Source organism: Hypanus sabinus, chromosome 6 (genome assembly GCF_030144855.1).
Source record: "Hypanus sabinus isolate sHypSab1 chromosome 6, sHypSab1.hap1, whole genome shotgun sequence".
In the NCBI taxonomy this organism is placed as follows: domain Eukaryota; kingdom Metazoa; phylum Chordata; class Chondrichthyes; order Myliobatiformes; family Dasyatidae; genus Hypanus; species Hypanus sabinus.
In genome coordinates this window covers 154,499,309-154,516,616 of record NC_082711.1, presented here as the reverse complement: position 1 = coordinate 154,516,616, position 17,308 = coordinate 154,499,309, and the positions used below count along the sequence as shown (strand labels likewise).

The window sequence follows — 17,308 nt, the reverse complement described above, 5'->3', positions numbered from 1 at the left end:
ATTTGAAAAGTGATTGTGGTATGGAGTAATTTTCTTTAATTTTCAATCATATTTTCACTTGACCAGTGGAGGGACAGGCAAGGGTTTCTTTCAGGTCAGTGGTTCCCCCCACTGTCAGGTTCAAGGAAGATGAAGAACTGAATGTGGTTTACGTGCTAGAATTCTCAGGATCATGTTTAATATCATTGGCATATGTCCTGAAATTTGTTGTTTTGTGTGAGCAGTACAGTGCAATACATAAATGACAAATTACAACAAGAAATATTTAATTTTTATATCTAAGTAGTACAAAAATAATGAGGTAGTGTTCATAGTTTGGTACATAGTCTATTCAGAAATCTGATGGCAGAGGGGAAGCAGCTGTTCCTAAATCAATGACTGTGTCTCTTCAAGCTCCTGTACCTTCTCTCCGGCAGTTATAAGAAGACAGCATGTCCTGGGCAATGGGTGTCCTTAATAATGGATGCCACTGCTTTCAGGCATCGACTTTTGAAAATGTCCTCTCTGCTGGGAACGCTAGTGCCCATGATGGAGCTGGCTGTGTTTTCAACCCTCTGCAGTCTTTTCCAATTCTATACAATGGCCACTCCATGCCAGGTGGTGATGCAGCCAGTCAGAATGCAATAAACAGTATATCTTTAGAAATTTAGTAGTCTTTGATGGCACACCAAATCTACTCAAACTCCTAATGAATTATAGCCATTGACATGCCATCTGTGTAATTGCATGAATATGTTGGGCCCAGGATTGATCTTCAGAGATGTTGACACCTGGGAACTGGAAACTTCCTCACCCTTTCCACTGCTGATCCCTCGATGAGTGCTGGTGTGTGTTCCTCGACTTCTCCTTCCTGAAGTGCACATTCAGTTTCTTGTTCTTACTGATGTTGAGTGCAAGGTTGTTGTTTCAACAGCACTCTTACCTGTCTTACTCCTGTACGCCTCCTTGTCAACATGGTTTAGTACTCTGGAGAGTTTGTCTTTGCAACCAAAACAATTAATAACTTATAGGATGTTTAAGGAAACAAAGGATATGACATAGTACAGAAGATGTGTTAGGGAAGAAGAATTACAATGATCACATTGAATGGTCATTCAGGCTGAAGGATCAAGTACCCTATAGCAATTTAAATTAACTTTTGACTCGTATCTGCCCTTACCCAATTCTGACTTTACTATCCCTAAATTTAATCATTTCACAATTAATAACTATTCCTCCTTAATTTGAGGCCCCAAGCTCTGAAATTAATTCAAATGCAACTTATGTCCTTCAAGATGTTCTTTGGGAGCTATCACATTGCCTAGTTCTTTGGTCAGCTACTCCACTATCCACTTAAGGAAATTTTAGGTTGATAGCATTCCTGTAAGACATTTTTCTTCTCTTAAGCATACTATGTAAATATAAATTGTTGAGTATAGCAATTGCAGTATCAATTCTATATTGCAATGATTAGAAATAATTATTTTTTTCCCTGCAGAAGAAATGGGAGCATGGACGATTTATGCTTTTGCCAGTGGTATATTTCAGACTAAGTGCATTCTATTGCTTCAGATTAAAAACAAAATGAAAATTATAAGTGAGAACTCACTTTAGCTTTTGAAATGCATACCATTTTGGTGAAATAAAGTGCATTATTATTTGAAGATTGCATCATGTTTAGTTTAAAAGGATTGTAATCTGAATGACTGTTGGAACAATATTCCTGTTTGCTTTTGTGTAGTGTATGTTATAGGCTTAAGGGTGAAATAATCTGAATTCCTGTTTTGAAATTCTGTTTCAAAAGGAGAGTTTAAATTGTTTATCGCTGGCTTTGGTGTGCTGGTCTGCACTAAATCTAAATGTCAAGATAAGCATTTTCTTAAACTGAAATTTTAAGTGGAAAACTAAGGTACTTTTGTACAAAATGCTGAGGTTTTAGTTTGGGAATTTTGGAAATTCACTTCTGCATTATTTTTTGTTTCTTTAAGTTGCTGGTGATGGAATTATGTTTAAATGTCAAACATCTTCATATCTTTCTGAATAAGTCAAATCTGCTGTCATGTGGCATTTACTGAAAAACATTTTTGTATGTATGTGTATCCTTAAAATTTAATATATTTCTATTTCCCTGCCACCTTTCCTTATCTCCATGCTTGTAGATTAGAGTTTGTTGATTTTAATTTCTCTTTCTTTCAAATGAAAGATCTCATCACAGTTGCTATCCCTGGTGCTGGATATTTCCAGCATTTTCTGGTGTAACTCAAAATGGATTGAAAAGCTTGACAAAAATGGTGTCAAAGCTAAAGGGACTACAGTAGGTTATCACTAGAAAGGAATAACTAATTGTGCAGATTTGTATCAATAGCGCGTCCCTTTTAAGTTTGCTATGCAATAAACTAGGTTGGTGGAAAGAGCTTCAAATCTGTTCTTCACTCCTACATTGTATTTCATCCTGCATGTCTGGATCTTTTAAGCAAGCCAGGACTAATTTGGTATTATCCTTAGACTTCTTTAAGCATCTAAGCTTAACCTTCAGCTTGCATTTTCAGTGATACATGGTCACTCTCACCGTCTGCTTGGACTGTTGCATGTCAGTCCTGAAACGCTGATTGTGATGTAGTTTGTTTTGATTGCATTACTGACCTTCTGAGCAAAGTCCACAACCTTGTGTGCTGTTTGAGCCACATGTGATTTATTTTTTTGAAAGTGATGCATTTCATGAAGCTTCCCAATGTGCTTCATAACTTGCTATAAAAATGGCTAGGTTGTTTCAGCCCAAGTTGTTGTCTTTCCCCCACCCACACTTCTACATGACATATCTGGGGAATTTCCAAGATGGCAGCAAATTGTGTGAGATGACAAGTTCTGGGACATGCATTGCCAGAACTTATTGGTACAAAGGAACAATATAGATTTGCTCATAAGAGAAGAATAGAATTTGCTACATTTTAAAACATTTTAGAATAAAAAATCTCAATCGTGCTATAGCTGTCTGACTCAAAACAGAGAAATTTATTTCAATTTTGTTTCAGCATATTTCGCACAGTATCATAGAATACATAGGTCATAGTGATTTCCCTTCTCCCCAAAGTCACACTTTACTCTGTATCATTCCACTTCTGCAAGTCGTATATGATATTAAACAAAATCTGGAGTCCAAAATCTACATGGCTGATAGACAGTGGATTCCAGTCAATTGGGCCATGAGTTAATCAAGGCAGCCACTTATTTGGGACAACTCCTAAAAAACAACAGCTAGTCGATTAAAATTACAAGGATTCTCTCATTTATTTGAGACATTATGCCACTTGATTGGGGTAGGACAGGGGTTGGCAACCTTTACCACTGAAAGAGCCATATGGACCCGCTTCCCACAGAAAAGAAAACACTGGGAGCCACAAAACCCGTTTGACATTTAAAATGAAATAACACTGCATACAACTTTTTTTTTTGCCTTTATGCTATGTATAAACAAACTATAATGTGTTGCATTTATGAAATTGATGAACTCCTGCAGAGCAAACAAAATTACATTTCTGCATGCAACAAAAATATTTTGAACTCCGAAAAAAAGACGTTGGGTTGAAGATTACTACATCGTTAGCCTACCTTGGATCGAAAAATTAAAAGAAATTGCGCACTGGCAGGTGTCAGGCATTGGCAGTGGTGACGTATATTAATAGTGATAAAAACACGTAGCGGTGTGCTACACGCAGCGCTAAAATAATGACACGGCGTGGGTAAACTGCAGTCAAAGATAACTTTATTCGAACTACACAGCCTTGCTTTTAAGCCTCTCTCAACCTGCCCCCTGTGGGCGTGGATGCTCCAAAAGACACGTACTCACAAACCCCCGTAGGCTATCACCCTTAGCCGGAACGCTGGCAAATTGTGAGCCGGTTCAGATGTGCCAGGAAATGGGTCGCCACAACATTTTATTTAGATTGTACAAGATCACCATAATCTTCAAATTTAGAATTACATTTCAAAAACTAACAAACTAACATAAAATACATTTTAATTAAATACTCATCATTTATTTTCCAAAGCCACAGGGAGCCGCAGCACAGAGTTGAAAGAGTCGCATGCGGCTCCGGAGCCGCGGGTTGCCGACCCCTGGGGTAGGAGACAGTTGCTGAACAGTATCTATCTAGTGTCAATCATATGCACTTGTGTGGCTGTTAGACACTACACTATGCTTTGAGCAAAGAGTTTTTAAATAGCCTTAGTTGCACGTGCTTGTGGCCAAAAAGCAGCAAGAAATAAGCAGTAAGACAATTCCCTGTGGTTTTACTCCCTGCAATCTTTTAGGCTTGGAGCCAGGAACAGTAGGAAGCAATAATGAAATAATTTCACTATTTCAATTTAGGAGCTATGAAGAATTTGAAGGAATCAACAATCATCTTGAATGTTAAAATGAAAATGAAGATATAAAGAATGCAGTTGTCAAAAACACTGTATAAAGGCAGTCCATTATCTGCACTTGGTGTCTGCACTGATTTCCTTCATTAACCATCAATTATAATAATGCAGAGCACACTCTGGATGAATTCCTCCAAAAATAAGTATTAGGAACTAAAACACATTTTTATAGTATTGGTAATGTTTGAAATTATTCTGGATTTCATTTATATACATAATATGTTACTCAGTTAAACTGTAGTTGGCCTTTAATTATATATTTTTAATTATTTCCATGAAACCATCTATTTTGGCTGCTTAATCAGGCCAAAATTTACTGGTACCGATGTGTCCCAATTAACTGGAATCCACTGTATTTCCATTGCATGAACCATAATTGTAAAGCCATTGTATTTCTATTGTAATTCCTATTAATTTTCACACAAAGGAAAAAATACCCTGCAGTACAGTTATCACCTTTGAAGAGAGAAGTTAAATTTCAATTTCAGTTATAAGAACGTGGGAAAAAAAAATAACCATTTTTATAAGCTGCATAGAAGAGACATGGTTGGAGAGCACAAATGAAATGTCTGTGATGTGGAAACCATCAGGAACCAAATGAAACAGTGGTGTTGATTTTTTTTAAAAACTCAACTTGTATCCCTCTTGACAGATGTGACCTGGCCTGCTTTTATTCATTTTCTTTCTCTTTCCTTTTCTCATTAATCTCCTTCTTTTACACTTGTTCCAAATACATTAGTCACCTTCTGTCAGTTGGTAACAACATCACATGTTACTACATTGAGCTATGCTTCCAGTACTTAAAAAAAAATTGAAAATTCAACTTACTATTAGTTGATTGGCTTCAACTGTGTTTGTCAATATTGACTAAAAGTCAGAAGGGCATTTTAGATGTGCAGATGTGAATGCACTGAAGGCTGATTACTGCACTGACCAATGACCTTGCTTACACAAAGACTTAGGCACTATTGAATCTGAATTATTACCTTTCACAAGATGTAATCGAGTGAAAGATCCTCCTGACAGTCTTAACCAGAAATGTCGACTGCTTCCTCTTCTCCATAGATGCTGCCTGATCTGTGAGCTCCTCTAGCATTTTTGTGTGTGTTGCTTTGAATTGCCAGCATCTGCAGATTTTCATGTTTATAATCCAGATATTTAAAATTTTTTAACCTAATGTGCATAAGTTAATTTTAATTAATATTTGTGGTGATAATAAAATGCATAAATCAAAAATCCATCAAATCATTTGCATTATGATTGATTTTTAAGATTTTATTCTACTAGCATGCAAGTTATTACTCTATTATTTATAGTACTTCTGTAGAGTATAATGATAGAGCTATTAACTAACTGCCAAATTCATTTTGTTGTAAATTCATATTGGTGTGTTTGTTTAGTGTACTGTACAGTTGAAGTCAGCATAGCCTATATTTGAAATCCATTAATCTCCATGATAGCTCAAGTCCAATAGAAATTGGCATTAAATTTTCTTTTGAAGTGTTCATATGATTTAAGTTGGTCCTAGACAATACTGGTCACTGAGGTATCTAGACATCCACTTCCATTTACTTCGGTCTTTTGTCACCATTTTACATCCCTTTTTCAAATCATTCTTTAGTGGCAATCTTCCAGCTATGTTGGGGTTTTCCCTCTCTTTCAGACCACACCACCCTGCAGGGTGATCATGGTAAGAGTGTTGGCCTTGTTTCAGGTTCGAACTCATGAATTTTTGATTCCTTACTGTGATTTTCCTGGCAATCATCATTTCTTCTGCAGTGATTGTAAATTTCTTGCTTTTGACACCACAAATGCCAGTTGTATACTGTTGTTCTTGGATTTTGGAAGCTGGGAGCTATTTGGATAAAATTTGATAATTTTGCCTTTTCAAATCCATGCTTGACATTCCCTTAAATCTCTATAAATTTTTTTTAGGGTGCGAAAGCAATTCTAGCTAAAATAACATCCTTTGTCTTTGACCATTATGCATTATCCTGTATTCTTATTAGCCTGCCTTCAGATTTTGTTTTGTCTTTGGGCAGAATGAACATCATTTTTTCGTCCATTTCAGTACAATTGTCTTCATTATTCCTGCCTATTTTAGTTCATCTTCTGATTTCACAATACCTGAGAATTCCCCAAAGTTCAATCCTCTTCTGCCTTTCTTTGCTTCCCCAGTCATTAAATCCATTTCCAAGCATGCCACACTAATTTTTCCACCATCAACCTCTACCCCACACAACCACTATAAGATCTGATCAAGGATGAGTTGGTATTCTTTTGGCTAAAACAACTGTTTTCAAATTCATTCTGAACCACCATTATTTTCTATTTCTTAACTCAGTCACATTTCTGGCTAAACCATACTAAACAAGGTTGAAATTTTAAGCTCCAAGCTGAATCTATAATATTGCATTCCATCTGCTCATTTCATCCACCTTTGCCATATGTATACTGCTAGAGAAACCCACATACACGTCTTTGACCTTCCACATGACACTGATTTCATTGCAGTTCTCGGAAACCCTTGCTTTCTGTGCACCATAAAATTATTCAAAATCAAAAATGTCTACTGTGTTATCCCATCATGCCCGCATATCTCCTCATTTGCTTTGATGTCTGTTCCTATCCACTTACCCAATGCTGCAAACTGTTCATAGTTGTCGAGTTCCATACATCTCTAATTTGTTCCTATGTGCTGCACCTATGCTTCCTCACCGCACCTACAGTTTCTTTATTTCCTTTGCTCTGATTTCATCTGCCCCACCATTGGCACCCCCAAATGGGAGAACATCCCCTATAATTGCCTTTGGCTTCTGAAGGTCAGCCAAAAATACCTTAATCCATCCACATTTCTATTGGTCCGGTAACCGTTTTTTTTCCACTCTTGGAATCATTTAGGCACATTTCTTTCACGTTAAGCTCAGAATAAATGTTAATTTCTCATGAGTTTAGTAAATTTGTACAAAAATACTTTCCACATTTTTAACCATTAATTCCTATATAAGTTTAAGAAATGCCAGATGAATTGAGTAAATAAAGTTGCATAAACTATGGTGCAGATCTTTTCATAAAGTTTTCTGCTGACATTTTTGAGGATGTATTTAATGACAGTTTCATAATGTACAGTTTTGTAACAATTAGTAAAAAAAAAATCTGACAGCATAACTTCCAGGTTTAAAAAAACAAACTCCACAAAAGAGGCAAATCAAAACTGACGTAAGTTGATGGTCTTTCATCAGAATATATCAGTGTCTTATCTGCTAATGTATTTGTTTCAATTCACAGTGGAAGAATCTGATATAATTGATCTTGAGAAACGGTACTGGCTGCTTAAGGCTCAGTCAAGAACAGGACGTTTTGATTTGGAAACATTTGTTCCTTTAGTTTCTCCACCTGTTCATCCATCTTTAAGTGAAGGTAATGGAAACTGAGAGGAAATATAAATTAAACATCAACATTTGAAATCTCCAACCTAAATCTGTGAATTAAGTTTTATCGTCTATTTGGATACTGTGATATTAGATATGCATGTATTTGAATTTGACAGTTGTAATTGATTATTCATTCATTATGGTGAGTTATTAGTTTATTATCACTACCTGAATATTTGATAAAGAATGATGGGACAGGTGGGGCAAGGTGTGCGGGGGAGAAAAGAATAGAAAAGAGTGGCTGGAGGTAAGTGTACAGGAAACTGGACAACAAATGGCAATGAAGAAACCTGTAATGCTGGGGAAAATAAAATGTAATGGCAGAAGGTACTTAGGACAGTTCAAAGTGGGAAAATAATGATTTTTCAGAAGTGTAGGTTTACTCTTTAGATCACAAAGTGGTGATTGGGATAAAGATCATCTTTCAAGGTTTGGGAGACTGCAATTTGATCCCCACTGGAAAAGATGGGAGTCAGTCTTCAGACCATAGAAGTACTGAATTCTAAGAAAAGATGAAAGAATAAGACAAGTTTAGGCCGATCAAGATAGAATTTGTTCGCTGAGGGAGAGGGGAATTAGAATTAGTTTCAGTTGTAATAGTCTAGCTATCACATTACCCTCCCAGCTATCCAGTGGGGGAAAAAAACTGATATGTTTGCCCCCTCTGATATTGCCAGGAAAGAAGAAAGTGCTTGAATTTATATGGCATTTTCATAGTAGCTGTCTCAAAGCTTTTTGCAGCAAATGAAATACATCAACTGAAGTAGTTTCTCTTGGTTGTAAAATACCCGCCTTTTGGTGCAGGACAAGGCTCCAAGGGAAATGACATAAAGAAAACCTGTGAGTATATCGTGACAATGTAGGTTGAAAGGTAATTATTTGACAGAGAACAGAACAAATAGATTTGGCTTTCTTTGGGTAGAGCTATAGTATGTTGAAAGAACAGACATTCGGTTATGAAGTTCAAACCCAAAGACCAGTGAAAATGGAAAGGTCACTCAGCGAGTATGGGGCTTAGGGTAAATTGATGTCTGCTCAGGTGAAAATAGCTGCCATTTAAGTTTGATTAAGCTACCTCATAGTATTTCCTCTGGAGCTTCTACATTTATGACTTGCCACTCAACTTATTAGCTCACATGGACTACTTACTTCCATGACTGTAACCTCGTTGTGGATGCTTTGGTAATGTTATTGTACATTTGTTAAATCCATTATCCTGGTGCTTATTGCCACTGCATCCAATTAGGTCATCTCCAATTAACTTGATTTAAAAATTCTCATTGCTTTTCCAAACATAAGAAAGAGGAGCATTAGGAGACAATTTGCCCGTCGAGCCTGCTCTGCCATTCAGTAAGATAATGATTGATCTGGCCATGGACTCATCTCCACCTATCTGCCTTTTCCCCATAACGCTTAATTCCCCTACTATGCAAAAATCTATCCAACCATGTATTAAATATATTTACTGAGGTGGCCTTCACTGCTTCATTGGGCACAGAATTCCACAGATTCACCACTCTCTGGGAAAAGCAGTTCCTCTTCATCTGTTTCCAAAACCTACTTCCCCGAATCGTGAGGCTATCTCCCCTCCTTGGCTCTGCTCTTCCCTATATATGTAATCTGTTCTATTTTGACAAATATCTAATGCATCTGGCCTTGCATCACTTCAATTGTTTCAGCTTCAGCACCATCTCCTTGGACCCTTAGGTTTTGAAATTTTCCCCCCACCCCCAACATGCATCTTCTAACATTACTTAAAATCTACTTCAGGTTGGTTATTGGGCTGAAATTTCCTTCTGTACTTTCAGATTTTGTTTGAAGTTCCTCTAAAATGCCTGTTAGGATAATTTATAATGTTACATAAATGCAGTTTGGGGTTGTAATAGCTACAAGATATTCACATTGCTGAAATTGTACTTTTTGACCACAAATACTGTTTGCCTTGATTCAAGAAAAAAAGCATATATATTTTACTTTGAAAGAGGTAGTAAGAATGTCAGAATTGTTACTCACAACCTAAGTAGCTGCTGATCCACTTTTGTAATTAATCATCAAATATTTGCTCATAATACTCCCTACAGCCATAAATAGTGCTGAGGCATCCTGAAATTGCTCACTGTCTCACAAGGTCTAAAGTGAATTAGATTAAACTCTGGAACCAATACAAGACCATATTGATCTTGTTTTACTTGATACAGGCAATCCTTGGACAATGAATGACCTGATTTGATGGAAATCTATCTTTTACACCAATTCTCCAATACATTGTTAAAACATTTTAATATATTAATAATAATGTTCTATAGCATTCATTAATGGCTGGATATATTATACATTCCATCAGTATAAATTATGGGATGTGTTAAGGTAAATATTCAATGAAATGAAAAAATTAAAACAAGTGAAATGATGTGAGTAGCTATAGAAGGCAAATGATTTTTTTTATTTGGAGATGAAGCATGGTAACAAGCCCTACCCATGCTGTCCAATTACACCTATGTGACCAATTAACCTACCAACCCGTGCACTTTGGAATGTGGGAGGAAACTGGAGCATCCAGAGGAAACACACAGTCAACAGGAGAACATACAAAATCCCTTACAGCAGCAAAATTGAACCCAGGCTACTGGTGTTGTGGCCCCTAAATGCTTCTGGATTACTGAGGAATCAGCTTACAGACTGTTCTTGGGAACAGAACATTTGTGTTATATAGGTACTGCCTGTACTTGATAAGGAAGTACAATGGATTCTGGTTAATTGGGCCATCAGTTAATTAGGACAGCCGCTTATTTGGGACAACGCTTAAAGAACAGAAATTAATTGAAGCAATGGCCAGGATTCCTTTCATTTATTTGGGAAACTGTCACTTAATTGGGGTAGGAGACTGTTGCTGAACAGGTTCTAACTAGCATCAGTTGCATACACTTATGTAGCTGTTAGGCACTACCCTGCTTATAGCAAACAGTTTTTAAATAGCATCGTTTGTCTTCAAAATCCAATGATTTTTGTCACTGGTAGTTGACAAGAAATAAGCAGTATTCAGAGCTGTTTTGCTCACTATAGTTTCAAGCATTCAGGCTTGGAGGTGTCAAAATGGCCAGGAAAATGAAACTATTTCACTATTTCTACAAGTTAGGAACTACAAAAAATTTGAAGGCAGCAACAACTATCTTGAATGTTACAGTGAAAATCAAGATATGGAGGTTGTAATCGTCAAAAGAATTGTATGAAGGTGGTCCATTATCTCTGCAGTTGGTGCTTACACTGATTTTGTTCATTTATCTTTTTAAACCTTTCCATGGAATTTCTGCTAATTGGAGCAGCCACTTACTTGTACTGGTTCCAATGTGTCCCAGTGAATCCACTGTTATCAACAATGTGAGTTGAATGTGTGAATTACCATGGATGATCAGATGATACAGTGCATGTTGATAAAAGCTTATTCCTACAAGAAAAATATGAGAGTGTGTGCTATGCAATGTGTTATTGCAGCAAATATCCATTTGTGATTTATATTGCCCATTTGCATTGCAGGTTTATTCAGTGCTTTTGACGAAAATCGTGATAATCATATAGACTTCAAAGAAATTTCTTGTGGGCTTTCTGCTTGCTGTAGAGGACCTCTTGCTGAACGGCAAAAATGTAAGTTTGGCTTGATTAAACTATTATATAATGTCTTGAAGAAAATTTTTATGTGTTAAATGTCCTGCATTTTTTGGAAGGATAATGTGTGTCAGATTAGTATTAGTATTGTTAGTATTGTGTCAGATTGGCATGTTTAGCAAAACATACTGTATTTCCTCTTTATAAAAGATCACATAATTTGTAAACGTGTTCATATGAGGTTTAAATGCTCCCAGTTTCTTGAATCCAATAAAAAAAATCAGGATTCACTGTCAATCACTTCAAAATTAACCCAACTATTGACTGTACTCTAGAAAATACAAATTTCGATTGCAGATAATGTTCAAAGACTGTCCTAGATTTTAATCAGGTTCCAAAATGGAATCCCAATCTACCCCATAATTCTAGCTTGAAACTGCTTTGAATATGGAGGCACTTACAAAGTATAGTAATTTAAAAGAGATTTTGTGCTTTTGGAAGAGAATTAATGTGATTTTTTTGTGTGCATAATACCTAGAAAGATATTGTTTATCCTCTTTTTAGCCCATAGCTGAAATGCTTTAATTTGAACTCTGTGTAAACAATGTAATAATTTTTTGTAAAATAAACTTGTAAATGATATTCTCAGAGCAGTAATATCTTCAAAGACAAACAACATTGGATGAACTCACTAAAAATAACAATCCTACAACCTTCTAACCTCCTGTTTCCTTGAGGGCAATGACTTGCATTGTTATTTTCATTAATCAGGTTTTTTTAAAATACTGAAGTTTTTCAAACATAAATCTTTAAATATAATTTCCTGTTCTTTATTTTAGTTTTTTATTAAAATAATTTGAATCGTGCTTTGTTTTATTAGTTTGTTTCAAGGTATTTGACACTGACCAAGATGGAGTTTTGTCTCGCACTGAATTAGAAGCAATGATAGTTGCACTTCTGGAAGTCTGGAAAGATAACCGCACTGACAGTATTCCTGTGAGTAATGGTATTGATTTGCACTGTTTCCTTAATTAAAACTGAAAGCTGTAAACTTTTACTAAATTTATATATTTACATGACAGAAAAGAAATCTATTTGCATGTATTCTTTCCAAAATAAAACATCTTTTTATTTTCCGTTTGCCTTTAGATGAATTCTTTTTTCTTTGTTAATTTGTGTGCCGTGCCCTGATGCCTTCCTTAATGTTACTTTGCCAAATTGTTATAGCCCTCTTGGAATTCTGGTCTTAGCACTAACAGATGCTCTGCACTATATATTAAGAAAAAGACAAACACTTGGGCTGTGTGCTACTGTATTGGTAACCTGGTATGAATCCATCACTGTGGGGCAGCTACCTCAATACTCCAGCTCCATGGTACAATCCTGACCTTGGCTGCTGTCATTTTCACATTCTCCGTGAAGATAAATATTCTTTGATTTTACTCTGTATTCTAAGGATGTTGATTAATTGACTGATCTAACTAAGAGATAATATTAACTGGATTAAATCGTAGGGAAATAAGTAAGGGGAGAATGGAACTGATGGGACACTGAGGATTGACATTCACCTGGTGGACCAAATGGCTGCTTCCTGGATTACAGGATGAGAATAGTCCACAGTCTGGTGTGGAAAGATTTTCTTGAGGACTTGTGTTGCACAGAATGGAGTGAGGCATTTTGCTGCTCATCTCTGAGATGTGTGTCTCAAAGCTATACTCTGACTGGCCCAGTGAGCCTGATCATTGCTATGATCCATCACTGTGATGCCATTTGGTCCAGATCCTGCAATCTCCCATTGTAATTGCTGGCTGCTCGTCTCAATTGAGCTTGTTACAGGAGCAATCTAGAAGGGCTAAATTGCTAAAAGCGCAAAGATGTATTCTTTTCTATATTACAGTCAAAGCGTCTTTCAGATGTTCTTCATAGACTAGGTTTTCTTGGCCACAAAAACATGAATAGCATCATGCAAAAGGCGTTCTATGTGTGTTTTCAAGTTTCCAGCAGCTGCAGAATCTTTTGAGTCATACAAAAGTAATGTTTTCATTGATTTTTAAATTGTCTTTAAATGAAATCAGCTTAAATTTTAACATGGGTACTAAAAATAGAATGATTTTAGTTACCTAATTCACTTCTCATTCAAAAGCAGCCAAGTTAGGGATCGTTCTCAAAAGGTTAATCCCCACAATTATGTGAATTCTATTTAAGGCATCCATTGTGAATTTCTTGCCATAATTATGAGTATTTCTTCCCATAATTTTAAACAGCATTCACAGTCTGTTCCTTAAGTTCCAATAATAACCAGGGAAGTATGTGTACCAATTGATACTGTAATTACACACAAAGTATTTCTATTATCTTCCCTCTTAAGACAGAAGTAATAGTAATGGTCTAATTGTCTTTTTTTTTGCTGGTGGTCTTGTTAGTGGAATGAGACGAGCACTATTTAAACTGTAGGGACTTAAAAATTCCAAGGACAATTGAGCGCTACTAATTAAAAGCAAAACAAAGTGATTAATTTAAAATCTTCATCTTTTCCCATGGAAAAGAACTGGGTCTTTACCAGATGATTTCCATATTATTCTACCTTTAATGCTGGCAAGCCTTGACTTTGCAGTATCAAGGTACATGACATGGGCACAAACGTACATACTTCTAAGAGAATAGGTCATTTAGCTCCCCAAGAATACTCTATTGTTCAATAAGATCCTTGCTAATCTTCAATGTGACATTTCTATCCACCTGAAAAAACCTTTCAAGCTCTTGTTTAATAAGCATATTTCCTTCTACCTTTAAAAATATTAAGGAAAATCCCTGCCCTTTTGCGGAAGAAAGGTCCAAGTACTGAAAACCATTTGAGCTAAAGTATTTCACCTCACACCTATTTCACCTTCAGAAGAAGACTCCTTATTTTTAAACAGAGACCCTTGATTCTCTTTCCATCAGTTAGATTACTTCCAATTCATTGACAGTTTTCCTTCAAATAAGGAGATTAAAAAGTATACAATACCCCAGGTGTGGTTTCATCCTTGCACCTTTTAATTTGAGCACAATTTGTATACTTTTTTAAATTCCTATATTTGGCACAATTTGTATACTTTTTTAAATTCCTATATTTGGCATTAAAGCTTTTTATTTCTAACTTGGTGTTAACCAATTTCTTTTCCACTTTTTTCAGGAACTTCATATGGGAACAGCTGACGTTGTAAATCACATTTTAAAGAAACATGATACCACCAAGGTATATTCTTCTAGATCATAGATTTTGTATTTAAGTTATACTATATACAATTTTACTTATTCAATCAAGATCATAAGAACGGTAATCTTTTAGGTCATGTTTACTGGTTTTTGTTGTTGAATAATAATGTGCCTCTACTGTTGGAGCTGTCAAACAGAAGTACCTTACAACTGGTCCAAAATGCATTCATCCAAATGCAAAATGTGCATTTGTTTGTTATAGATTGGGAGTCAGAATCAGTATTTATATTACCAGCATGGAGTGTGAAACTTCTTGTGTTTGCGGCAGCAATACATGTTTTTAAAAAAGCTATAAATTGCAATAAGGAAAAAAATATATATAATTCTCATTAGACTCCTTAATGACAGATACAGCCTGTTTGAAGCATTAGATTTAGAAGATGTCTTTGATGCTGGAGAGGCTCCCAATGAAATATAGCCACCGCTATACCACCTTTGCAGTTGCATCAATATGTTGGGCCCAGGATAGATCCTCAGAGATATTGACACTCAGGAACTTCAAACTTTCCATCCTAATTTTAGGTAGATGTTGGCACTAAGGAACTGCAAACTTCCTTCCTAATTTTAGGGAGAGAGTTCTAAAGTCTTGGCTGAAATAATTAAGTTCCAGAATTGAAAAAATGTGGATATTTTGGAAGATTATTGGGATGGAGGATACTGTAGGGAAACAGAACAGTAAGTTATGGATAAATTTGCAAACGTGAGAATTTTAAAATCAGCTTAGGCCACCATGCATGGAGTGATATGTGATCAGGACTTAGGACCAAGCCAAATGTAGAATGACATCAGCTCTGAAGAATAAGATGGACAAGCCAGGCATGCATTGGAAAGACTACACAGAGTAGTAGAAAAGTACAGCACAGAAACAGGTCCTTAAGCTGTCCAGCCGACGCAGAACCATTTAAACTGCCTGCTCCCATGAACCTGCACTGGAACCATACCCCTCCATACTCTACCATCCTTGTTCCTATCCAAAATTCTTAAATGTTGATATTGAGCTCACATGTACCACTGGTGCTAGCTGCTCATTCCACATTCTTACGACCCTCTGAGTGAGAAAGTTTCCCCTCAAGTAACAAAGGTATAGGCAAGTGTTTCAACAGCAGATGAGCTAAGAGAAGGGTGGAATAAAATCCAGTGATGTTCATGGGTGCACATGTAAATTATAGCAAATTGGTTTAAAAAGTAACATCACCGTAGCTTTGTAACAATATTCTTACTATTTTTCATTTCTTTTTCTGTTGAGTAACACAAAAGAATTGAAACTTCATTATAATTAACCCCTACAAAAATCCAATGTTGTTAAAATAAGTTCCTTTTAAAGAACAAAATGTGCTTATTACAAAAAGTTGAGACTTAATGTGATCCAGATTTCTTTGTTTTTAATTTTTGTCTACACGTACTGTATATCCCTAGTAACTTTAATCTGTGATTATCTTTCTTTGGTCTATTTCCATGACAGATGGGACACTTAACACTTGAAGACTACCAGATATGGGGTGTGAAAAGTGCTCTGGCTAGTGAATTTCTTAATCTCCTGTTTCAGGTTAGTGTAAACGTTATCCACTGCCTTGTTTATCTTTTCAGGTGTGTTTGAGTTGTTTCTTCCTCCTGTTCTAGATGGTCACTGCCTAATCCATTGTTGTACTGAACTAAATGATGAAGCTCAGTCTTCAGTGTGTACAATCTATCTCTGCAGGAAGTCATGAAGAATGGGTATGCCATATTTTCTTCCTATCCTGAGACATTTGCTCTGTTCTTAACTGATATTAGAAGTGTAGAAAAAGCTTCATTGGCTTGGATTAAAATGTATTTTGAGATCTGTACCTGATGCTAACCACTAAGGAATGCCAAATCACTTACAGTTCTACTGAATGGCAGAGTGGGCTCAAAGTTCAAAGTAAATTTATTATTAAAATACAGGTATGATATCATATACAGGTTGAGCACTCCTTTCCAAATTTCCAAAATCTAAAAACCTCCCAAATCCAAAATTTTTTTGAACACTGACATGTCACAAATGGAAAATTCCACAGGGCATTGGGAGGTTTCCAGGAGATGTGCAGGTCTCTGCGCAATTGTACAATCACAGTACAAGTCTACAGTGCTGATTGTTTTATACTTTACATGAAACTTTTTTAAAAAAAAAGTAAAATGCATATACGGTGTACTGTAACCTTTTGATCAAAACACAACATTGTAGGTGGGAGTCTGAAAGCCTACCATTGTTTGTTGTTGCTTAACAGCTGATTCAGGTATTCTCCCAATGTTTCTGTGTGGCTTTTGTTACCCTGCACATTGTATTTTCATGTTACGATTTGTATGTCATATTTTTACTGTTAAGTACATGTGTGATAAACAAGTGCAAGACAAAAATTGTTTACTGGTAGCAAATAAATTCGGAGTCAGAAATCCCAGGCTATCCCATTATATATTCCAAAATCTGAATCAGTAATGGCTCCAAGCATTTCAGATAAGGTGTACTCAACTTGTACTACCTTCCTTGAGATTACTTTACTTGCAAGCATTTACAGGCAAAAAAGAAATAAAGTAGAATTTTATGTAAAACTATACATCATCAATGTGTAGAAAGACTAACTGTGCAAATTAAA

The 17,308-nt window shown here is 36.0% G+C and overlaps 1 protein-coding gene across 2 annotated transcripts in view; it reads left to right on the top strand.

Moving 5' to 3' along the window:
* The window catches only part of usp32 (ubiquitin specific peptidase 32), a 147,447-nt gene that overhangs the window by 83,495 nt on the left and 46,644 nt on the right, over window positions 1-17,308 (top strand). For both annotated transcript variants that reach the window (XM_059973239.1, XM_059973237.1), the window contains exons 6-10: window positions 7,690-7,821; window positions 11,370-11,477; window positions 12,319-12,434; window positions 14,614-14,676; window positions 16,159-16,242. In XM_059973239.1, the coding sequence (XP_059829222.1) occupies window positions 7,690-7,821; window positions 11,370-11,477; window positions 12,319-12,434; window positions 14,614-14,676; window positions 16,159-16,242 (503 nt within the window). The remainder of the gene's footprint in view (window positions 1-7,689; window positions 7,822-11,369; window positions 11,478-12,318; window positions 12,435-14,613; window positions 14,677-16,158; window positions 16,243-17,308) is intronic.